This window comes from Emydura macquarii, unplaced genomic scaffold (assembly GCF_026122565.2).
Source record: "Emydura macquarii macquarii isolate MOO-44397 ecotype Brisbane River unplaced genomic scaffold, CSIRO-AGI_Emac_v2 contig_1876, whole genome shotgun sequence".
Lineage (NCBI taxonomy): Eukaryota > Metazoa > Chordata > Testudines > Chelidae > Emydura > Emydura macquarii.
Window position 1 is genome coordinate 21,960,370 of NW_027132013.1, and position 25,578 is coordinate 21,985,947.

General features: G+C 43.3%; 1 protein-coding gene across 1 annotated transcript in view; it reads right to left on the reverse strand.

Annotated features, from left to right (window-relative positions):
• Nucleotides 1–25,578, reverse strand: part of GANC (glucosidase alpha, neutral C) — a 44,554-nt gene that overhangs the window by 18,773 nt on the left and 203 nt on the right. The window contains exons 2-11 of the mRNA XM_067558141.1: nucleotides 17,331–17,393; nucleotides 15,620–15,728; nucleotides 14,019–14,146; nucleotides 13,273–13,455; nucleotides 12,465–12,513; nucleotides 8,996–9,062; nucleotides 5,018–5,114; nucleotides 3,875–4,055; nucleotides 3,056–3,209; nucleotides 1,128–1,363 (exon numbers count right to left, since the gene is read on the reverse strand). Of these exons, the coding sequence (XP_067414242.1) occupies nucleotides 1,128–1,363; nucleotides 3,056–3,209; nucleotides 3,875–4,055; nucleotides 5,018–5,114; nucleotides 8,996–9,062; nucleotides 12,465–12,513; nucleotides 13,273–13,455; nucleotides 14,019–14,146; nucleotides 15,620–15,728; nucleotides 17,331–17,393 (1,267 nt within the window). The remainder of the gene's footprint in view (nucleotides 1–1,127; nucleotides 1,364–3,055; nucleotides 3,210–3,874; nucleotides 4,056–5,017; nucleotides 5,115–8,995; nucleotides 9,063–12,464; nucleotides 12,514–13,272; nucleotides 13,456–14,018; nucleotides 14,147–15,619; nucleotides 15,729–17,330; nucleotides 17,394–25,578) is intronic.

Below are 25,578 nucleotides of genomic sequence, written 5' to 3' on the forward strand. Positions count from 1 at the left end.
CGAGAACCGTGGACAGCGCCCACTGCACCTCAAACGTGTGTGTGTGATAAAATGATGGATTTATGAGATTGCACTGTCCAAGGGGGTCTTGAGCAGTGTGAGACGTACAGCTGTAGAGTGCAAGGCTGGGACTAGGGATATGTGGGTGTCGCCTTATATGCAATTCAAGAGTGGCTAGGGATAGCACTCTGGTAGTTGTCTGGGGGGTGACTTGCATACTAGAAGCTGGGTGAGTGGCAGAGTGGCAGTTTACACACCAAAGCAGTGCATGGTGTACACCAGACTGGAGAATTAAGGGAACACACCTGTCCTGCGATTCGGATTGTACCCTGGGGGATGTCACACCCACAATCTTAGCATGCATAACAAATATCAGTTATAAATTTCTCCTGATCTTTTAAAAATTTTTTCCATTGTATTTTGCTTAGTTATCCTCTGCTGCCATTATTTCCACTGATAGATGAGGTACTACTATGTCAATTACTCTGACTGCACTATTTTAACATTGCTCCAACCATCATTGGCTTTTGGCTGAGATCAACTATAGTATGAGTTCATTAATTGGTTACATATCCGCTAGATCCTGCAATTATATATTTAATACATTTATAATTCCAGGACATCTCAGGGCTGTACAATAAAAACAGAAATAAAGATTAACCAACCTGAATAGACTGCCAGCCATCATCAAAGGAGCTAATACAAGGGCAAACTCAATAGATCTTAGGCAACCAATCCCTCCAAACAAGGAGAAACAATTCCCAATTAACATAAATAGGGGAGAAAAAGCAATACAAAATAAAGCAAAAACAGAGAAGGGGGCTTAACAATGGTCCAAGGTCACCCTGCTGAAAGAAACAGACCTTCCTTTATGACCTAAACACAGCCAACAAGTACTGCAGTGAAACCTGTGAAATGGAGTTTCACATTGATGGAGCCTAGACCAAGAAAGCTTTGTCCTCTGCCTCATGCTAACTGAACAAAACACTAGTAAGAACTGACCCACCATAGCCAATTGTAACTGTTGGTGGTGACATTGAATGAGATACACTTGCCCAAATATTTAGGACTTAGATTATGCTGTACTATTACAAGTACATCTTCATGCCTCCCTCTGTATAATTTACCTTGCGTTTTTTCCTCATGAGCAGCTCCTGCATCCTTTTGGGGTTATGGAATTTTTTCTTGTCCCAGGTGAAGTACCTCTTGCCATCTGTGTGCTCTATGTCCAGCCATATAACATCATAGGGGATCTCATGCTCATCAAAGCCAGCATCTACGGCCTTTACATCGTGCTCATCCTCATAGTTCCAGCGGCACTGGTGGTAGCCCAAGGAGAAGAGTGGAGGCAGCGCTTGAGTGCCTAGGAACAGATAAGAAATTAGAAACTAAGTGAATAAGCATTAACATTGGTATTGCCTTTCAGGGATACTGTGGGTCTTTGGAAAAATCAATGGGAGTGGCATGGCAGAAATCATATGCGACAGTTTGAAACTGAGGAATGCTTTCCGAAGGTTCAGTCCAGAGCACAGTTTTCACATTTTGAGTTTTCAACACCAGAAACTAAGATCATAACAAAAATTACGATAGACCTAACAGTAGCAGACACTGCTGTAATTATTATATCATATGGGTGAGAAAAAACATGCTGTTACAGGGTGGTACAATAATGCAGTGTTATTCTAGTGACCACTATTATTCTCCATGCTAAAATTTGTGTTTACATTTAAAAATAGTTTTGGTGAATTTAATTCTCATTGATATGAATGACTAACTAGATCAGGCTTAGTGGAGAAAGACATTGTAATCTTCCTACCAATATTCTCAAAAATGTTTTGTAATTCCCCTTATTCTGGCACTTACTTGAGCATAAACTAATATTTGTTTAGTAGTAGAAAATAAAACCAGTTTCTTAGGTGCATCAATAGAAAGAAACCAGAGGGACAGAAGTGGATGGATTTTTTTTAATCTACCAAAAATACTTGTGTGTGTGTGTATGTAAGTGTGTAAATGTATATAATCATACATCACCAAGACTCTGTAATCTGAAACTTTTTCGTAGTATGGGCCTCAGCTTTGAAAGACAGTCCTATCAACTATCTGCCCTCCCATTTCATGGCCAAATGGACCACCTCTCCCCCTATTCCTGATCAAATAATATCTCTGTGGCAATTACAGTACAGTAATTGCTTATGTGGCAAAGAAACATCAGGAAAGTTTGTGTACTCTTAACTATCTTAAATGTAGTAAGACAAGCTGGGTGAGGTCACATCTTTTATTGGACCAACTTCTGTTGGTGAAAGAAACCAGCTTTTGAGCTTACACGGAGCTCTTCTTCCACCATCAGAAGTTGGTCCAATAAAAGATATTATCTCACCTACTGTGTCTCTCTAATATCCTGGGATCAACATGGCTACACCACCACCTATAATGCAGTAAATCATTTTTCCTTTATAAAAAAGTTAGTCATACTGTCTCTGCTTTTGCTCTTCTCTCGCCCCTGCCTCTTGCCCATGACCCTTTGCCACCTGGCCTCTTTCTTCTCCTATTGCTCTGCACATGCTTTCCTGTCACTTTGCTCCCTTTTCTCATGGACACACTGGCCAGTTACCATCTCCTCCTCCTCCTCCTCCCATAGACATACTCTCCAGTAGCTTCATTCCTTTCTCCCTCTGGATATTCTTCTCCCACGAGTGGTTGGTAGGTCAACTCCCTAGGATTGTCTCCAGTTTCCTTTCTTCCCCTCATGGAACAGCAGCCTCAAGTAGCAACAGCTAGACTGGCTTCACATTTCCAGCTACTTTCAGAGGCCAAGCCTGGATACCTGTAGATGCTGCTGAAAACAAGGATGGAAGCCATCTCTCCACAGAACACCAACAAGTGCTTTGTGAACCACATTTTGGGAACCACTGTCCTACTGCACTCAATGGGTTAAGTAAACATTAAACATTAGTCCACTTTTTGATGTAACATATTCAGCAGGCAATTGTTCCACATTATTTAGGTGGTGAGAGGGAACCTCAGTGATGAACACATCACTGATACAAGACAGTACCTGTCAACTGTGCATATTGCTTGAAGATATCAAAAGGCGTGGGTCCCATTAGCAGGAAAACATCGATTATTCCACTTTCTGACATCCAGCGCACGTCAGTTTGAGGCACGACTCTCTGCTTAGTTATGTCTGGAGGGGATCTAGGTGGTACATGCTTTGAAGGGAACAAAAAGTAGAATCTGAAGCCCTCTCTTTGCCAATGATTAATTTTACTGATTTTCCAAGCCTCAGTATTTCTCACTGAATTTTATATAATAAAATATAAATCGTGTATTTTTTACCATAATAATGCAATATATTTTTTACTGTCTCATCCTAATAAACAAAACTCAATATGTGGTATGTGAAGAGATGTGAAATCACAGCTACATCCTTGTTCCCTGAATATCAATAATTTAGTAAAATGAGGGATGGGGGATGGGGATGGGGAGATACCAAGAATTTCTAAATTCTAAGTTTTGATAATACTAGCTAAAATATATTCAATACTTTTTCTACACTTGATTGTATCTGATATGTATTTTTGTGGCTCTCTTTTGCAGGATTTGAAGTACTTGTAAAATTTTCTTCTCTTCTATGAAATTTATTATGTGATCCCTGCATCTTGTCTTTTGAAAGAATGCATCCTTGTGATTGTGTCTAAAGCTCACTACAATAAATGTGGAAATGGGGAGGGAAAGAAAAGAAAAGAGTTACAATTCCTGATTCACTGAGGCAAAAGGCTAATATGAAGTTATACCATCAGATTGTCCTTTGCCCTGTGCAGGTGTATTTTAATTTCTTATTGAACTTCTGGGCACAATACCATGCATCTCTCACCTCCATTACAGCTTTTGTATTAATCTCCACTAGAGTTTCTGAGGAATTCAGCCAGAAGATCCCAGAAGTTCTGTTAGGTTTATGTGCTAACAGAAAGGGCACTGAACCATAAATGCCCATTTTGTCATGGATCTCATGCCTATAGACATCCAAGTTAAAAAGCCGGTAGGCATCATTGTCACTGGAATGAACAAACATACATGTTACTTGTAATCATCACACACGGGGCCAAGTTAAACTCTGCTATAACTCTACTGAACACAAAGGTGTTACAGCAGGGATTAATACTGTGTATTCTCTATTACAGTCTATCATTTTTCACCAAGGCACGAAATATGGCATGGATTACCATTTCTTTTGCTTTGGTCACAGCTAGCTGTATCAAATTATATCTCTTGCTGTCAATGAGACTGCTTCTGATCTGGTCTTATCCTTACACTATTAACACTGACCTTCCCCATTTTTCTGCTTAAATCCCATGCAGCCCCTCTGGAGCTGCTCCTTTAAGAATTTCAGTCAAGTATATTCTGTTTAAACCTGATGAATACTCATGCAGAATTGCTCCCTAAGGCTGCACTGAAACATCACAGAGAACAGGAGGAGTCAGTGGCAGCACGGTGGAGTTGGAAGCAGAGCAGCCTACTCCTTGGGGACAGAGGCCATAATTTGATGTGCTGCTCCCATTAGAACAAAATACAACATGTATTGTACACTGTACTGGTGTATGGCATGTACATCTCAAGCCTTGTTTGAATTACATCACCTGGAAAACTTTATAGCTACTCCATTACAGGACTTACAACGTTTTCTTTAGTTATTCACCAATCCATCTAACACCTAAGCTATAGGAACCCCCCTAATTTAGTGAAAAAGGAACCCAATCCTTGCACTCATCATCTTGGATTTCCTCACATCATACCACTTATACGTCTGGTTATGACTCGCAATGGCCACCCAAACAACAATCCAGTGCACTCAGTTCAACTATAGTGCAAATCTAAGCTTTCAGAGGTGACATCAGGAAAAAGGTCACCTGCATTTGTTGCCATTGGATCTTCAAGTTTCAGGGATGCTACCCCCTCCTAATTATCCCCAAAGTCAGAAGTACAGCCCGCGTTAGAAGCAAATCCGCTACTCTTTTACCAGGTGTTTTTGAGGAGAAGTGTTTCTGCATGCTCTGGTATTCCATAGACATGTTCAAATCCATGCAAAGAAAAATCCAAGCCTATGGAACTGGGACCTGTAGGAACAGTATTAAAATACAATAGCTGAGTCCTGCTCTCCTCATGGCCTAACTTTAAGCAATAGATCAGAATATACTAATAGTAAAAATGGCTTGTTTATTAATTGCTTCAAACTTGATTTGAGATTCACATCCATTATTATATACTTACTATATGGAAAAGTTTTCTAGGGGTACTTGTTTGTCATAAAAAAAACCCAATGAGAGTCCTGTAGCACCTTAAAGACTAACAAATTTCAGCGGGCATAAGCTTTCGTGGGCTGCAACCCACTTCGTCAGATGCAGCCCACAAAAGCTTATGCCTGCAGAAATTTGTTAGTCTTTAAGGTGCTACAGGACTCTCGTAGTTTTTGCTGCATACAAACTAACATGGCTACCCCTCTGGAACTTGTTTGTCATAGTTGTTTATAAATTTTGATCTAATCATGAAGGGCAAAAAGAATGAATTTATAGTAAAAAATGCCAAAAGTTGCAGATTACTTTATTTTTATCAAACTATTCTTTATTATGCAATAAAACTGTTTACAATTTCTACTCCAATTCCTGCAGGCTCAGCCCTGCTGCAGAAGCAGTGCAGCAAGGAGAAATAAGAAAGCCAGTGCTGCCTCTTTTCCAGCACTGCTTTCCTATCTCAGGCTCTGCAAAAGCAGCAGCATTGCACACATCTCTTAAAAAAGTCATATCAACTCCGTCAGCTAAATCATTTTCTTTTGTCAGTGTAAATCCAGAGCAACCCCAATGAAGTATATGGGATTACTCCAGGCTGACACCAATGAATCTGAGATAAAAATGTGACCCTGTGGACTTTATTCCCTAAATCCAGGGAGCTCACAGAAATCCACGCTTTTTGACATGACAAACCATCAACCTTAATTATAAGAGTTCTTGCTCCCTTGTGGACTCCTAGGAAACCCATAATGGGAACTCAAGAGTTTTAGTGAAACTGGTTCCCACACGCAACCTTCCCAAAATATTAGATGACACAAATATTTTTTTTAAAACATGAAAATAGTGAAATCCATGACTTCTGTGGCAGCTGTGACAAAAATGCAAACTTAAGTATTTTATACTGGTTCATGCAACATTCTTTAGATCACAGGTTTTATATATCACCAAGGATAAGATACGGGACTTCAATCACTTCTTAGAAGAGCTTTAAACAAATGAACAAAATCATTGTATATTGATCTTTGTGCCTGTTGTGATATAGCAAGGGCAGAGGGCAGTAGGCGAGTGCTCGATGGGAGGTAGGGAAGGCCCAGAATACTCAGGGCTCTGTTCCCTGCAGACTAGCTAGAAGTCATGAGGGGGGCAATTAGGAGCAGCTGAGGCCAATTAAGGCCCAGCCAGGTGTTGGATTAAAAACCCTCTACTCCAGCCAGACAGAGCATGAGCTGGAGGAATAACAGTGCAGTGAGTAGATAGGCGTACAATGTTGTGTGGAAGAGCGGTGGAGTCCTGAGGGAGGTACTGAGTCCAGGAGGGGGGAAACCTGCCCCTGGCAGGACTGAGATACTCCCCCAGGCACAGAGGCCTGGGTAAGGAGGCCCTGTCCAGGTGGCAAGGAAGCAGGTCCTGAGAGGCCAGAAGGACTGGGGGGGAAATTAGCCCAGGGGAAAAAGACTGCAGCTGTGAGTATGGTGCCAGCAGCTCATAGCTACTACTCATAGGGCCCCTGAGCTGGGACCTGGAGCAGTGGGTGGGTGGGCTGGCCTGGGTCCCTATCCCCCTCCCTGGGGAGATGGGGTAACTGGTGATGTCCTGGCTCACAATAAGAGGCAGAAGTGAGACCCACTAGGGTGAAGCCAGCTGTCTGCCACACTGTGAAAGATTGTGGGTTGCAAGCCCTGGAGACTGCTGTCCTCTTTCTGTCCACAGAGCAGGTACAGCATGGGCAACAGGAGTGAGAGTTTCCCCACCTTACCCCACCTATGTTTCCTCACCCATGATCTGGAGAAGCTACCTCTAGAGATAGGAAGTTACAGCAATTTAGTTTCCAGGGCCCAGATCTATGAAGGGCCTTAGACATTGTGGTGCTGAGCCTAGCAAATCACAGGAACAATACTGTGACTGACAAAGCATGAGTTAGGAGCCTAGGCTCCTATAGAATGAATGAGGAGAGATGGGAACCTTAGACTGCAATCCACTAAGCCAGCACAGTAGGTGGGGAGCTGCCTAGCCTAGCCAATGGGAGAGGCAGCCTAAAGCTGGGGCTGTCCTAAGTCTTGCCCCTCTCATGGAGATAAGTGCAAACGTCTGGGCTGCAGGGAGGTGCCTTGCTCTGCTAGTGAGCCACAAACCAGGGTAAGATAGATATTCATCCCCCTAAGTTGTGTGCAAAGCCCAAAACAAAACAGCTGGGTGCAGGACCTCCCTTGTAACCTTTAGCCTACTAGAATATGGTGCTCAGTCAGGATGTAAAAGATCCCTGATTCAAGTCCCCTCTTCTGCTAAGGGGGAGAAGGAATTTGACCAGGAATTGTCCACTTTCAGACTATAGAATCATTCTAACTCTTTCTCTGTCCCAGTTTATATGTAACTGTCCAGTTAAAGTGGAATAACTTAAACAGGAGAAACTGAGGGAGTCTCACATTAGAATATTCCATTGCCTAGGACATTGAACAGGGATCAGCCCCCTCTGTGGTGAAATTCCTTCTCCTCCCCAGGAGGAGGGGAGATGTGAACCAGAGGTTAGCCATAGCCTGGGCGAGTAACCCTATCCACTAGACTAACAGTTACAAGGGACCTACTGTCCCTTCTCCTTTTCTTTCTCTCTCCCAGCTGTTTTGTGTGAACTCAGCTCAAGGGCCCACTCCTGCAGCCTCTGAGCATGCCTTTTGAATCGGGCTCCCACAAGGGACTTGGGCACTTGAATGTCTCTTTCCCGGTTTGTGAATTACTCTAGGGCAGCGGTTCTCAACCTTTTTTTCCCCCGAGTACCACTCAGGTCAGGTACAGTCAGGTCAAGTACCACTTGACCTAATTGTACCTGACCCGAGTACCACTCGGGGGGCGGGGGAGGGGGGACTTCCAGCAGCGGCGGGGTTCCGTGGCGGCGGGGGGACTTCCGGCGGGTTACAGGGGGGGAAACATGCCCTCCGCTGAAACCATTCCGCTGTTTGCCCCTTTTCAGCGGCAGGGTTTCGCGAGGGTGGGTGGGAGGGCAATTCCGGCGGCGGATTTGGTGGCGCGGTACGGCTCGCGTACCACCCAGCCTTCTTCCGCGTACCACTGGTGGTATGCGTACCGCCGGTTGAGAACTGCTGCTCTAGGGCTTACACAGGAGACAGACATCTGAGTGCCTATCGTGAGGCAACCGTGCACATGGTCAGGCAGGAGAAAGGCACCTGGACACCTAGCGTGAGGCTGCAATATGCATGTCCAGAGGCAAAAACTTAGGTGTCTACAGAGTTAGGTGGCAGCTGAATGGGAGTTTTGTGGATCACGACGATGCCTAAAAATTGGACCTAGGTGCCTAAGTACCTTCATGGATTGACCCTGGCCCATTCAATCCTTGGCCTCTCTACTGGGTCTGCTCACCTAATTGTGATAAAGGCTTATGTGATAAGTTTTTATGTCATGTGGCACCTGGCCCATTAGGAAATGGATTGAGTTAGCCAACTCATTTCATGTAGAACACAACAGGTTATGAATTTGTTCGTTACTAATTTAGGCTGGGTTTAAACTAGTGATCTAGAGGTGTCTATAGCCAGTTTTTTATTTATTATTATTTATCCCTTGACCCTTCCAGTGGGAGGAAATAAGAGAGCTGGATAACCATTATGTAGCTAAACAAAAAGGCAGATAGAAATATGGACGAGCACAGATTTTTTTGAAAACTGTTAAAGTTGTTTTCAAGTCTACGTTAGACTTCTTACCATTGGCTTTGATGTCTAAAAAACTGCCAAATTTCTCTTGCCAGAGACCCAGATCCTCTTGACTTTCCTACATGTATAAAAATAAGCAAATCTAACTTAGACAACTGCAATTGTTTACAGAACACTTTGTTTATAAGTGATACACATGTATTCTCTTGATGTATTATTTACTCGGTATGTGGCTGAACGCAGGTGGAATCGAGACCAAAAAACAGTTCTGGTTCTGGCCAGGCACGTCAACCCTGAAGAACTGATGCCTTGGTGGAGCACTACTGTGCTCTGCTGCAGCACAAAACAGCAGCATAGATTCATAGACTCCAGGGCCACAAGGAACCATTGTGATCATCTGGCATGACCTCTTGTACAACACAGGCCCCAGAACTTCTCCAAGGTAATACCTAGAGCGTAACGTTTTTAAAAAAAAAAAAAAAAAAAAAAAAAAAAATCTTGATTTAAAAATTGTCAGTGATGAAGTGTCCACCACAATCTGTGGTAAATTGTTTCAAGGAGTGAATTACTCCACCTTATTTCCACCACATTTCCTGTCTGAATTTATCTAGCTTCAGCTTCCAGCCATTGGATCATGTTATACCTTTTTATCTGAAAAAACCTGTTAAATATTCGCTCCCTGTGTAGATATTTACAGGCTGTAATCAAGTCATCCCTCGACCTTCTCTTTGAGCTAGATTGATCTCTTTGAGTCTATTTCTAACCCTTTATTCTCGTGGATCCTCTCTGAATCCTCTCCTATTTATCAACATCCTTCTTGAATTATGGGTTCCAGAACAGGACACAGTATTCCTGCGGTGGTCGCACTAGAGCCAATTGTAGAGGTAAAAACCTCTCTACTTTTACTTGAGATTTCCCTTTTTATGCATCCCCAAGATCACATTAGCTCTTTGGGCAACAGCATCACACAGAGAGCTCATGTTCAGCTGATTATCCACCATGCCCCCCCTCTTTTAGGAGGGACGCCCCATCCTGTAAGTATGATCTACATTCTTTGTTCCTAGATCTATACATTTAGCAATATTAAAAACATAGTTTGCTTGTGTCCAGTTTAGCAAGCGATCCAGATCTTTCTGATCCAGTGACCTGTCCTCTTCATTACTTACCACTTCCTCAATTTTGGTGTCATCTGTAAACTTTATTGGTGATGACTTGTGGTTTTCTTCCAGGTCACTGATAAAAATGTTAAATAGTGTAGAACCAAGTACTGAGCCTTGCGGGATCCCATGGTAAACACAGTTGCTTGATTCCCCATTTACAGTTATTTTGAGATCTCAGTTAGCCATTTTTTAAATCCATTTAATGTCTGTCAATTTTACATTTTTCTATTTTAATCAAAATGTTTATGTGGTACACCAAGTCAAATGCCTTACAGAAGGACAACTCTTGACATGGTACCACACAAAGACCTTAAACTCACAAAGCAATACAGATACTATTTCAATATATTTGATCCTGAGCTCCCAGGACAAGCCAGGCAATGGACAAGCCTCCTAGAGTCTCCAACCAGTATAGGAGTCTGAGCTTGCTAATGGCCTCCCTCAATTCTTGAACCCTGTGCCCTACTATCCAAATTCCTTGGATTTAATCTTTTTGCAATATTCTCTCGTTTTCTTTTGCACACTTACCAGCATAAAATGAGCTTGCCTTCTATGACAGTCTGTACCCCTGTTTACCCCTTTTACAAGACTATGATAAATTTTGTACATAGCATACTTTGTAAGGTATAATTTGAAAACACATGATTTGTTGATCATTGTCTTGTAAGACAATGTTGCCATACATATATGTACAGTTGTAAGATTCTACTATGATATTAAGACATGTTCTGGAGTACAGTCACAAACCAGTTCCCCAGAGACAAAAGGTTAGCCAACACATCAGCTAGGTGTCAACATGATCAAGTGGACCATCCCCTGATTAAGTGGCCACTCTTCAGCAGGAGAGAGGATGTTGGCCAAAAAAATCTAAATTTTGACAAAGAAGCAGCTTGAGGGTTCCTGCCCTCACCATCTTTGTCTGCTGAACCTCAACTGGAGATGACTGTGGTGCAAGAGAAAAGGCTATAAGAGGAGAGAAGACACTCCCAAATCATCTCTCCCTTTCTCTCTACTCACGGCATCAACACCTGAAGAACAAAGGAAGAGGCACTGGACTGGAGGAAGAGATCCTGACTGAAAGAAGTTCAGCCAGTAAGACTGCTGGAACATGTGGTGAGAGACCTTTGCTTTCATAGACTCATAGGATTGGAAAGGAACTCAAAAGGCTCTTATGGCAGGACTAAGTATTATCTAGACCATCCCTGACAGGTGTTTGTCAACCTGCTCTTAAAAATCTCCAATGGTGTAAATTCCACAACCTCCCTAGGCAATTTATCCCAGTCCTTGACTACCCTGACAGTTAGGGAATTTTTTCTAATGTCCAACCTAAACCTCCCTTGCTTTGAATTCACTTAGCTTGTTAAAAGGTAAAATGCAACTAACACCAACTTATCTCCTTGTAACCAATTCTGATTTTTTTTATGCCTATTACTTGTAATCACTTAAAATCTTTCTGTATTTAATAAATTTGTTTTGCTGTTTTATCTAAACCACTGTTTGGGGAAACTCCATTTGGGGTAACAAGATTTGCGCACATCATTTTCTAGTAATAAAGGACAGCCTTTATATGAGCTTGTATTGTCCAGGAGAGAACGGGGCCATAGAAGACGCATATTTCTGGGGTAAGTCTGGGATTGGAAATGTGCTGGTGTTGCAGCACAGTGTAATTCAAGAGTGGCTGGCTATAGCATTCAGACAATATAGCTGAGTGATTTACATGATAGAGGCTGTGGGTGAACAGACCAGGAATGGTGGCTCTCACAGTGAAGCAGTGTAAAAGGTATCCCAAGTTGGAGAATTGAGGAGACACAGATGTTCATCAGTTCAGATGGTACCCTGGGTAGTGACACACACTCTCCTACACCAATTTTGACCTCCATGACATCCTTAGAGCACTCTGAGGGGTCCACATCTAAGGTTGATCTGGAATGGGTTCTAAAGTAGAACACTAGCCTCTCCTGTTGTCAATTATAACAGTATGGTGGCGTAAGCAGCCATTTTCTTACAGGGAGGCTGTTATTACACCACTGCAGTAACACCACCTACTCAGAAAAACAAATACATGTCTTCATCCACTACCAGGACCAGATTTCTCTTCAAAGAGAATCCTGAAACAGTACCTGGGATGTATGTGGCTGAGAATATTCCTCTGGCCTGTTTAACACAATTTTATTCAGGTGAAACATAGTCCTTAGGCTCCTGGCAAGTTTCCAATGTGGCCTCAGGTTGGCTTTTTAAAATACCATAATATGCCATAATACGAGCCTATACCACACATACATGTGGTTTGTAATCATGACAACCAATCCATCCTTCCCACAGGGTACCAATGCCAGGGTCACAAACCAAGCTCAGCTTACCAGAGAGGAGTCAGTTGATGTGTCCTCTTCGTTTTGTGCTGTAGTTTTACTAATGAAAACAAATGAATGGAAAGAATCAGTTAATTCAGAGGATTTCAATTAACAAGTAATCAATCAAGGATTTCAATTAACAAGTAATCAGTCAAGTATTTTTAAGTGATTCTTTCTCAGCTGTGAGGGATGGCCCCACATGCCCATTTCCCCTGCTTTATGGCTCCTCATTCTTCTGGTATTTTGCAACAGGGCTGGAGTGCTAACTGTTGCAGCTATACGAGGAATGATGCCTTCATAAAATGGGTGGATAAAATCCAGGACCTGATCAAATGAGCTAGTGGGCACCCTTAACTCCTCACAGTCAAGAGGAATTAAGAGTGCTGCGCATCTTACAGAATTGGCCCATAAATGGGATAAAAAAGCAGCATAAATGGGTTCAAACAGCCTTAATTAAACTGGTCCAAAATGCCATCTAAGATTCAAGGAGATCAGAGACCCTTTTTGGCAAATGCTCTAGTTCAGGGAGCAGAGGGAGAATTCAGGCTTCAATGTTTGGGATGCCTTCATCTGAGATAGGATGGACGTGGCCTCACAGGACCAAATTCTGTCCTGACTAGAGTGGGATTGCACAGGGTGTTAAGGCAGAATCTGGCTGTAGTTTTTGTGCTGGCGCTCTTCTGAAGGTCAGAGCCAACAGCAGTAGCATTACAAATTCTGGGACTGCAGTATTTTTGCTGATCTGAATTCTTGTTTGTGATCCAGCTGAAGATAAACTAACAAACAGTGTACACTATAGGATATGGTGATATCCCACCTGTTTCTGGGTGGCGGTTGTAGATGCTCGAAGTACAACAGGCCATTGGCGTTCACGCTCAGTACAGTCTCACCCTTGGACTCTAGTTTTATCTGGAATGGATTCGCTGTGATATGAAGCTTATGGTCCTCACTGGCACATGTCAAAACCAGAATGCCTGCCTCTTTCCGAGATAGAGAGAGCCTGGCAAATTTAAAAAAAAATGATAGCTAAAACCTGTGGAAATCCTTCCCTTAACTGTAGATAAAACAACAAATTAGACAAAAGATAAGAATAACTGTAGAACATAAAGCCAAATCTTAAAGCTGCTAGGGAAGCAAGATTGCATTCTCTTCAATAACTCAGTTCTGAATAAGCACTAAGGTCTTCTGGATCTGGCCCATAGACTGAACAGTGCAATAGCTGGCTACAAAGTTGCCTTAAACATTCTCCATAGTTTTTATTTTCTCAATACAAATAGACAATACATTAGGTCAAAATGATGGATACTAACCAACTAGCCCACTTTATGGCTAGCTCATATAGTTACAGGTTTCACATATATGAGGATATATCATCTTCCCCAATGTGCAACATTTATCCTCAGGCACAAATTCACCTTCATAAGCTATTTTTTTTTCTATCCCTGAAAGTTCTTGATATTTGTGAGAGTAAATGCAATTGTACTAAAATGAGAGGGAAGAGAACACACTGTTGAGAAGGAAGAGGTATAAGCAACTAAAATACTATCACCTTCCAGGGCTTACCTCTGAGTGCTAGGTTCTTTTACGAGAACATCAGGAACTTCATACCTTGGTTTGAGAGGAGATACCTCATTAATTTTAAGCCTGAAAATGTTGCTTTCTATTGCATAAATTTCCACTAGGAGAGGAACCTGGGAACAAACAAACAGGTACAGTAGCAGATAGTGCTACACTGTGATAAAGACATCATGTTATATTTAAATTAAGAAATTCTGGATCTCATAATCACCAGACATTTATTTTCTGGAAAAAAAAATCTGTCTTCCTTCTGATCCAGTGTAGTGTGCAGTTGTTGGTCTACAAACTAACAGTCACTATCCATTTGAATTTGTATCAGATAGGTCTATTTCACTTTTTTAAAGAAACAAATATTCTTAGTTTCTCAATGAAACAACTGAATTTTTTACAAAAATGCAAACATGAGGCTTTTAGCATTTATCGGGAAATTGGCACCATTGTGTCAGTGCAACTCCATCAATACCAACAGCAAGAACTCTAGTGTAGACCAGGCGTGAGGCTGAAGCATTTTTATTGCTGTGGTGTTGAGAATTGCTGTGAGCAGGGTTAGGTGGGCTTTGTGTTAATGTCAATGCCCTATCTATAGCAGTGCTCCCAGTGGTGTTTATACTGTTGGAACTGCACAGTGGGAAATTAAAAAAATGTTTAGTATTTACCTACCCAGTAGGCCTATAATTTGGTTACTATCTTTGTAATTCAGACACATGTAAAGTGGAGTGTAAAGCCACAAAACTTTTATCTCATCCCAAATAACTCCTTTCCACCCCCATTGTAGTGTCTGTTGCATGCAAGAATCTGAAGGTGGTCACAAGGTTCTTCTCCCCCTTTCCCCCCCCCCCCCCCCTCAAGCATGACCATCAGCCTCTTGTAGGTGACTAGGAATGTCAGCTGTAGGGATTCCTATAAGGCTGTTCCTCACCCTGAGAGTTTAATATGCTAATTTAATACACTAGAGTTTGCTGCCCTATTAGAGTGAAAGGCTGAATTTGGCTGATCCTGGATCTTTTGTATAGGAAATCACTAGAACCATGAGATAGCAAATTTCTTTGCTCATTTAACTTCCTTTTTTTGTGAAATTTTGAGAAGGAAAACTTTCCAGACAAAATGTCATAGGATGCAGAATTCTTTTTGTAAAACTAAAGGAGGTATCATTATAGCTAAAGCTTTTCAATTTCCATGCACTACAACACACAAAGGAAATCACTTTGCTCTCTCTCCACTAGTACAGAATGGAATTTGTTATTTTGAAATGGGGGAGAAAACCCTAAACCTAAAAAACCTATTTCAGGTAAAAAGACATCTGTTTAGATTTTTGGTATTATCACAGAAACTAAAAAAAATTAATTTCTTTAAAGGAAACTAATATATGTAATATTAAATTAATATCTGTAAAAGCAAGGACATTTTTGTGAGGATAATATCTTATGATATCACAGAACTACCTGCATCCAAGGATCTCAAACCACTTTATAAATGTGGACAAATATTATCAGCCCAGCTTTAAAGAGAGTCAGTAGAGCAAAGCTCCAGTTTCCCAATTCATAGTCTCTTTGACCATTGACTCCCCTTAGTAGGTAGGATCTCACCTTAGTTTTCTCATTAATTATTTGGAGTTTGACACTATCATTGCATAATGTAACCGAATCCAACAATGCTTGATACAAGGACTTCCGAGGATTCAGAAGTTTCTGACGCCTGCAAAGAGAGAATTGTTGTTGGCCTCTGTAAATATCGTGGTTTACATGATGTTAGGGAATACTACATTAGATAGGAATTGTTTACTAAGTAGGATAACTCTGTCTTGCATTTTTCATATACCTGTTATGCAGTTATCTGAGATGAAGGAATTCAAAGAATGCCATTACTTTTAGTTGCATTTTTTTAACAGACTCTTAGTTAGCTTCCTTCAGAAATCCAGTTAAATTTGCTAATTGCTGTTTTTTCACTGTTAGAGACATTATTATTATTAATTATTTATCGCACCCGGAAGCCATAACCAGGACTACATTCCTGCTGTGTCAGGTGCTGTAAAAAGATAGAGAAAGACATAGTTCCTGTTCTGAAAAGTTTATATATATCTTATGTGTATGAGTTACAAAAGGGAGGTTTTTTAATTCATAATCACTAAAAATATCAGTACAATTGTTTTTGCAATAATAAGGTTAACCCACGTGCCCTGGCCAAATTTCAAGTTGGGCAATCATATTCTGCTTCCTTAACTTCCCCCTTCAGTTTCAGATAGATAAAGTATACTTCACTTCTGGTCATATTCCTGGCTTGATATGCACTGGTAAATAGTTGCTGCATTTCACTGGTGGGTGAAGCAATTACTTTGTGTGTATGTAGGTATAATTTATATGTATTTTATATAGATTAGAATACTGTGGAGAAATATAGACTCATTTAAAAATGCTGTCTTTAAAAGCATGACCAAGAGGGGAATTAACATATAAAAACTACTTATCAAGAAAAACTCTTCTGCTGTGCATTATTAGGATGGAATTCACTGCAGAAGAGAAACAAATATATAAGATTAGAACCTTAGTCAGATGTGTCATTAGCTAATTAGAACAACTAGAGACAATTACTACTATTCTCCACATAAGATGAGATAATAGTTGGAAAACGGATTCTGGTTAGATAAGGGATGATAAGGAAATGTTTATACTTGGAATAATTTCATCAGAATTATAGGGCATGGAGTTCAGGTTTGATATTAAACTATGGCTATAGTTCAGGTTCAGCACCCAAGAAATCGTCTGAGCTAGTTTTATAAAACTTTGGCCTCCAAAGGGCAGAAATCTCAGGAGAACAATTGATCTTGAGAGATTTCTGCCATTTTGTGCCACAGAAGAACAATATCCAGAAAACACACCCCCTCCAATCTTACCCAAATGTAAATACTATAGGTGCTTGTTAAGATATAGAGATTCAAATTCAGACTTTTCTAGAATTTTGTGGAGGACGAGATGTCCTGGATTTGAGATTTCAGTTTGACCCCATCTCTATTTAGAATATACTAATTATTTCCAAAAAATGGTATGGTTGAATGGAAAGCTCTCCTTAAAAGTCAAATTCATTCTCAAGACCTGGTAAACTTTGTATATTCTTTGGTTGCTTTGAACTAAGATATGCTTATGAACTGTGATTTATTTCTTGTTTTAATTTCAGTATTATTGGATTTAAAAAAATAGTCCCTTATTAGAACCCTTGTTATAGATGTCCGTGTAGTATAATGAAATAAATCAACCATGTCCTGTGTGAGAAATACACATGGGTTGGAGCCCACATCCCTACCTGTAGAAAGCAATGTGGTTGCAGTTCTTAAAGTTGCTTTTGTCCACAGCTTCATCTTGGACACTAGAGAAAACAGAGAATGGTTAAGGAATCTGTTTCCCAAACCCCTCTTGAATGATCAATAATGACAGCCCCTGCACAAGATCGGGGGGATTAAAGAAAATTATTACAATTTACGTAGCACTGAAATACAAAGAGTATTAGATGTGAACCATTTTGAGCTTTTGTACTAGAATAAATGAATTATTCTTATGGGTTTGAGTACTAAATGATTTCTGTTTAATAAGCCTTGATATTTAGACAAACGCCATTGAATCAGTGACTAAAAGAGCTGACTTTTAGCACAAATAATTACTTGGGGTTCTGCAATTTGAGGTGACTTGTCCTATAGTAGTCTCAATAACTCAGTTCATAGTCCACTTCTAGAGGTGGGAAATGGAGAAGGAGAAACTCAGGAATGCCTTCTCTTGCCACCCCTACAGCAACAAGAGTGGAAGGGGGGAAAAAAAGCAATTTTACATGCCATTTCCCTTTTTTACAGCAGTAGGACCAAAGAGGTCCTCACACTTCTGAGGGCCTTAAATTAGCCTCAGTCATATGCTCCTGATTCTTTCTTCTTGGGGTAGGATTAGAGAGAGAGATTCTAGCTTAATTACTTGGAGCCTAGAAAATCTTTAGACTGACTCTGGTGTCTGTTCACAATAATACCAATATTTAGGATTTAAATGCCACTTTTCATCTTCAAGGTATAAGACAAATATTAACTGGTTCTCATAATACCCTTGTGGTAAGCATTACCTCCATTGTACAGATGACAAAACTGAGCCACAGACAAGTTAAAGTTGCTAGCACTACTAGCATTCTGAGAGATAATTCGTCCAGCTGACAGGGCTGAAGAGAGGGGAGTGCCGGCTATGCCTGTTGAGAGAGGTAATAAATTCCGCTGCTCAGCCATCGTGTGCTTCCCCATTATCTTCAGAAGTAATTATTCCTCCCAAAGGCATAGTGGATCTGATCTTAGGAGGTACTGAGCACCTGCAACTCTCAGACGATCAACCCAATTGGTCCAAAGTTTCCAGACAAGAAACTTGGGAGGGAGACACTGACCAATGTGTGCCTCAGGGGCCACGTGTCGAAGTCCATAATGAACAGCTGTACCACATGGCCAAGGACCCCCCAGATGCAAGACGAGCTCTGGAAACAACTAGTGCCCCGGAGGTTCTGCTGGGGCCTGCTATGCCTAGCTCGCTCGGTGCCTTAAGCTGGACACCTAGGGCGAGAGAAGATTTTGCAGCGAGTGACTGAGATTTTTCTGCCCTGGCATCCACTGGGAAGTGTGAGATTTTTGTGCCTTGTGTACAGAGTGTCAGCAGGCCGCCCAAGATGGATACTTAAGGCACCCCTAATACCATTCCCGGTAGTTGGGGTGCCCTTTGAAAGAATTGGCATCAACTTGGTATGACCCCTGGAGAAGAGGGGGTCAGGGTACTGCCACACACTTGTAGTAGTGGACTATACAACCCAGTACTGGTAGGCTGTCCTACTGCGTACAACCACAGTCCCCACCATAGCCACAGAACTTCAAGATCTTTGCCAGAGTTGGAATACCCAGGGAAATCCTAACAGAAAGAGGGACAAATATTTCCTCCAAGTTGATGGCAGAATTGTGTCGACTGCTGAGCATCTGAGCCCTCAAAACATCGGAATACCACCCACAAACTGACAACTTGGTGGAGAGGTTCAACAGGCGATGATTTTGAAGGCAATGCTCAGGAAGTTTGTCGATGACAATCCATGGCACTGGGACAAGTTGCTAACCACACTATTGTTTGTTGTGCGCAAGGTCCCCCAAGCCTCCATGGGTTTCTCCTGGTTCGAACTCCTCTACGGGAGACTTGCTAAGAGCAAGAGTTCAGGGTCATAGGGTTGGCTCCCTATATCTTGAAATTTCAGGACTGTCTCCAAAGGCTTGGGGGATTTGCTCAGGAAAATGTTCTACAGGCACAACAAACCCAAGAATTCTGGTATAACTGGTGGACCAAACTACAGACCTTCAAGCCTGGGGACAGGGTCCTTCTTTTATTGCTGTCATCAGAGTGCAAGCTACTTGCCAAATGGCAGAGGCCATTCGAGGTAATGCAGAGGGTGGGCACAGTAGACTATGAGATCCAGGTGCCCGGGAGATAGCGGGATGTCCAGGCATACCATGTCAACTTCCCAAAGGTGTGGAAGGCCTGAAAAGGCGTGCTAATCACGCTGTATCCCCACTGACCCGACACCTGTGTCAATCAGACATGAGCTCAGACAGGAGCAATCATTACAGCTGCAACAATTGGTCCAGGCCTTCCTCACAATGTTGTCACCCTGCCCCAGGCAGACAAGTGTGACCCGTCACTACATAGTCACCAGTCCAGGACAGAAGTCTGACCATCACTGTTCACTACCCAAAAAGATGTGGGAAGTGGTCCGGAAAGAGCTGAAGGCAATGCTAGCTCTGGGGGTTGTGCGGCAGACTCCCATCATCCTAGTTCCAAAGCCTGATGGGATGGTAAGGTTCTGCATAGACTTCCGGAAGGTCAATGCCATTTCGTGTTTCAATGCCTACCCAATGCGAAGAGTAGATGAGCTGCTCAAGTGGCTAGGAAGTGCTAAATTTATATTGATGCTGGATACTGGCAGATCTCTCAAGATATTGGGGTAAGATAGCCTTCCTTATGCCGTTCAGCCTTTACCAATTCATCACCATGCTGTTTGGGCTACATGGGGCTGTGGCCACTATCCAGTGGCTGATAGACCAACTATTGCAGCTACACACACAGTACGTGGTTGCTTATATTGATGACATTGTGGTCTATGGCTCCAGCTGGAGACCCACATACTACACCTCACCACCATGCTGCAAGCCCTCAGAGAAGCTGGGTTAAGTGCCACCTTGGGAAAAAAGGTGGTGATGTACTTGGGATACAAGGTGGGAAGGGGGCAGTTGCAACCATTGGTGGACAAACTACAAACCCTGAGGGACTGGCTGGTCCCTATGACCAAAAAGCAAGTAAGGCAGTTCCTCGGGCTAGCAGGGTATTACTGACACTTTGTGTCAGAGTTCAACACAATAGCCATCCCCTCTCGGATCTCATGAAGAACTCCCAATCGCAGAAAGTACAGTGGTTCAAGGACTGTGAGAGGGCCTTTCAGGCCCTAAAGGAGCGACTAAGCTGGGAGCCAATCCTGTGTCATTTGGACTTTTCAAGACCATTTATCCTTCAGACAGATGCCTCCGAAGTTGGGCTTGGAGTTGTGGAATCAAAGAATTAATCATAGAATTGATTATAGAATGCCTGGCCTGAAACTGGGTAGCCTAAACTGTGATGGAAGCCCTCAGGTTAAATCATTGACAGGATGCCCCAAACTAGAGATAAAGATGCTAAAATCCCACAGGATGTCTCAGGACCACAATCTAAATGCAAACTCCTTTTGTGAACTCTAGCCCTTTTGATGTCTACATCTCCTGTTCTGATAAGAATTGGTACATGCCCCCCTGTCTTCCTGGCCCCATAGGAAGTTACTCCATACAAATTAGCATTTTAACATGTATTGTGTAGCCACCCATCTTTGGGTGATAGCCAGGTACCTGATAACCACATTGTATAATCAAGTGACTCTTTGGTCTTTCCTGTGAAAACATCTGGCATACCCCATTGTACATATAATTGTCTTTCCTGTTAAGTATAAACTGTTAATCAAATTCCACTATACGATCAACATGTAAATGAACCTAAGCAACCCCTACATAAGTCTTTTGTATCTGGTAGCCAAGTGAAGTACATTTGCCCAGCATCCAGACATGCTGCTTGACTTCCCTATAGCCACCTGGCTTTTCTCTATGGCTATAGTATTCCCCATAGCTATGGTTATGTGATTGTGTGTGTGTCACAATTAAAGCTGCACCCGATCCAACTCTAAAATGTAGCTGTGTGATTCTTTTCCATGACAGAGTCGTTAGACATGAAATTAGATGGGGCGGAAATCCCATACTCTACCTAAGTCGGAAGCTGTTCCCCTGGGAGACCAAATACACGATGATTGAAAAGGAAGCCCTGGATGTGAAGTGACCAATTGAGGCTCTGAGGTATTATCTACTAGGGAACCCCTTCCAGCTAATCACTGACCGTGCACCCCTTCAGTGGATCAATACCATGAAAGATACCAACACCTGGACAATGCAGTGGCACCTTTCTCTCTGGCCTTATGAATTCTGGGTACTGCACCAGCCAGGTGGAGCTCATGCTAACGAACTTATTTTCTTGGATGGGAGGGGAGGAAGAAGTGGGAGAGTCCTCACTGGGTTCTATCCTGAGGGGGAGGGTGTGTGATGGGGTGTACCAACTCTGCATTGGCCTAGCAAGGGGTAACCACTCACTGTGGGCTCAAGAGGCTATGCTCCCTCACCCTTGCTGGGCATGCTCTAGCTGGAAGCAGGATATGAAAGGAAACAGCTCAGCTCAGTCTGGGCTGACTGAGGATGAGAGGAGATGCACACTATAGGCTCCTGCCAGGAAGCTCCTGGGGCTCCAGGCCGCGGAGGTCAAACACACCGAGTTCACTGTAGGACCCTAGTCAGCCGCAGATACAAAGGGAGGCAGGTGGCCACTGCCCCCTGGGGAACTGCTGGAGCTGGAATCAAGGATAGGAAGTGACTCAGGGAACGCATTTGTTGAGATAAAAAAGAACCTGAATCTGAAATCAGGGCTACTGGTTCTACAGGGCTCTGGGTTGGGATCCAGTGGAGTAGGGTGGGCCTGGGTTTCCCTACCCCTTTCCATAACTACTACGTGATGCGGCGACCACCTGAGGAATTAGGCACTATTGCCCGATATGGTGAATACTGAGTGCTACTACCGAAGGCTATAGACACTGGGCACTATGGCCCCAGACGATTGACTTTGGCGGCTAGGCCTCGGCACCCAGAAGATGAGGGTCTGCAAGTCACCAAAAGGCAGCAAGTCCCCTCCCCCACCTTTTCTCTGTGGCCTGTTGCCCTGTGACACCCATGAAATATAATTTAGGCTTTGCTGAAATATAAACTTTTGAAAATCACCATTTTCCTTCCCTTGCTCGTCTTCCTCAGGAAAATTCTGGCAGCATGTCAAAATAACACGAACACGAAAATAACACAAACACTAAAGTGGCAGGCTCACACCACCACCAAAGTAGCTGCAGCAGCACATACTCTACCAGGAATTAAATCTCCAAGAGTTGCTACAGCAGCTGTAGTAGGGGTGTGGGGGAAGAGAAGAGCTAGGTTGGGGGTTGACCCCATTCACACCCTCTGCAGACCCACCATATGGCCCCAACAGTCTATCTTCCTGCAGTAGGGGTGCCAAATGGGGAAGGAGCTTGCCCATCTTTGGAGCTGGGGGTGACAGAAAAACTAGCTGCTCTCCTTCCAAACTCTCCCAGGCCTGGCAGGTGGTCCAAGCAGCCCATCCCCTCCCTGCCAAGAAGTCATCTTCTACTGCCAGCTAATGTAGTTAGGACCAGATTCACAAAGAGATTTAGGATTTTGCCTCTTTGGATGTCTAAGTCCAATATTTAGGCACCACTGACATTCATAAAACCACCAAGCAGCTGCCTCCTAACCCTGTAGGTGCCTATATTTCCACTGGTGGACATACCAAAACTGCCTGTATCCTGACGTGGCAGAGCTGCTCAGGACCCTAGCTCAAACCTAAGACCCCCAGCAGGATCTCAAACTAAACTTCACGTAACTCCCTATGGAGCCAGATCCTGCAGACATGCTCAGAACACTCCTAACAAAACAAACGACAGCTGGGGCGAGCAGATCAGGAATTTTTCGGGCTGGTAGGGGTGTTTGTATACCCAGTAACCCTGTGGTTAGGGCACCTATCTGTGATGTAGGAGACTCACGTTTGAATCCCCCTCTGTCTGATTTAGAGCACAGACTTGAATCCAGTTTCCTGTATCCCAGGTGAGTGATCTATTGGATATAATTGGGTGAGGGTTGGTCTCTGTCTGGTTTTTCATGAGAAAGGCACTGAAGCCAGATCAGCCCTATCTCCAGGAAAAGGTTCACAGCTGTGAATCCTCAGTGGCAATAAGCACCTCCCTCTGCCCTGTTATTCGGGTGCCTAAGGCCTAGATCTGTGGGAGGTAGGTGCCTAAGTCCCTTTGTGGACATGGGTCCTTAGCCCCACCCCTTTCCTCTGTGTGTTACTGCTGGCTAGCTTATGTGACTCCTTGCTGGCTTCTATGAATCCCCTTCTTAGGTGTCTAACTTTCCCCATATAACACATAGCCACTTAAATTGGCACCCGTGAATTCCATTGAGAAGAAGAGCATCAAGGAGTTGCAACATCTAAGTCCTCTTGATAATCTATCCCTATGTTGTTGGGGTGGTCTGACTTGTGGTCATGGAACTGCCCACTCTGCACTTCCAATCTCCAACGGAGGACCCAGCACACAGCCCATCGGCTGATAGCCTGGGCCCCTGGTTGGAGTACACATCAAAGGTCTAGGGCTCAGGCCTCCTAAGTGTGGGCCAAGTAATTATGCAGTCTTTGACCCACAGCCTCCTGGCTGAGGCAAGCAACAATAATCTGTGCTCCAAACCTCTGGGTAGGGCAGAGCAAACAAGCAGGCTAAAGCCTACAGCCTCCTGACTGGGGCAAGCAACAACTATTTGAGGCGGGCTCTTGGCCTAAGGTGAGGATGCAGCCAGCCTCACATGTGGGCCAGCATCAGGGGGTAGGAGGACCTGGGCCCACCCTGCTCCACTGGGTCCTAGCCCAGGGCCCTAGCCATGGCAGGTGATCCCACCATGGTGTCAGCAAGGGAATGTTAAATCATTGCCCCATGTCCTGGCAGCACAACTGGGCCACGGTCTGGTTTCCCTGGGCTACTTCCTACTCGTTTCTACTGACACTGCTCTGTCACCACCAGATTCTGGCTCACGGTCAGGCAGCCCTTCCCCTGGTGTGTCCCCAGTGTGTTCCCTCACCTGGGACAGTAGGACGAGTCTGTTCTGGACCTCACTGAGGGCTTAGCACTCTGGCAGGGATATCTGCCCACAACTGAGCTGCAGGTCCCTATTCTTATACTTCTTGCCCTGCCCCTGCACTTCCTGCGAGGTAGGCAAGGTGGAGGAGTGTAAAGGTTCCTCCCTTTCTGGACTAGAGGGAGGCCACTCTGCCTCACTTCACAGCTGCACCCGTTCATCTACGCACACCCCATCCGTGGCCCCATAAAGTCGCGGGACCTCCTCGTCAATCTCCTCCTAGCCTTGGCCAAAGTGGCCATCTACAAGACCAGGGAGAGGAGGTTGGCGGGAGGGGGGCGCTCTGCGACTATGGGACCTGCTTCTGTTCCTCTGTCCGTTCATGCATCCGGGCAGAGTTCCTCTGGGCAGCGTCCACTGGCTCCCTTGACACCTTCCGGGAGCAGTGGGCACTGTCTGGGGTTCTCTGCTCGGTGTCCTCTTTTGGTTCCCTTCGTTTAAACCTGTGACTCCCCACTCCCGCTCCTTTTTTCATTAATTGTCCCACACGCTTAGTTGTGTCCTGGGTCCAGTGACTCCTCCCTTTCATGGGGAGGGGCCTTTAGCTTGCGCCCGCCCACTTCCCGGGTTACAAATAGTACACATCTGCACATAAAAACAATTTTTTAAGTCTTTTTCTTTTAAAAAACCCCCTAGGAAATTACATACAAAATACGTATGTGAAAAGAATGCTATTTAGGTTGCAAAGTCAAGCACCCAAAAGTTTGGACAAGAACCCAGCTTTTAAAATGAACCATGTAGCAACGCACATGCCTAGACTGAGTAACTGCACAATTCTATTGTGGTCACCCTTGACCTTCTTCATCTCATCCACCTCTCATTCTTTAGTACCCCATTTCATCACGTTACATAATAAATTAGATTATGAACTATTGGACCTATTGGGGCAGGAGTTATGCTATTCTGTTTGTCAATTCCATGAAAGTGGACCAATTTGGTTACCAAACATTCTTTACATATTCAATATCTTTAGACATCAACATGGGAAAATGTAGGCTTTTACAAATCTGAGTGTCAAGTTCTGTCTCTTTATGTTGTCTGCTAATATCAATGTTTGCTTGCTATTTTCAGTGCCTTCTCAATATTATACTGTAAATATTTGGCTCATAACATTTTTTATCGTATTTTAAAGGAACGATGTGCTCAAGTGACAACTGCCATTAACAGTCTGCAAAG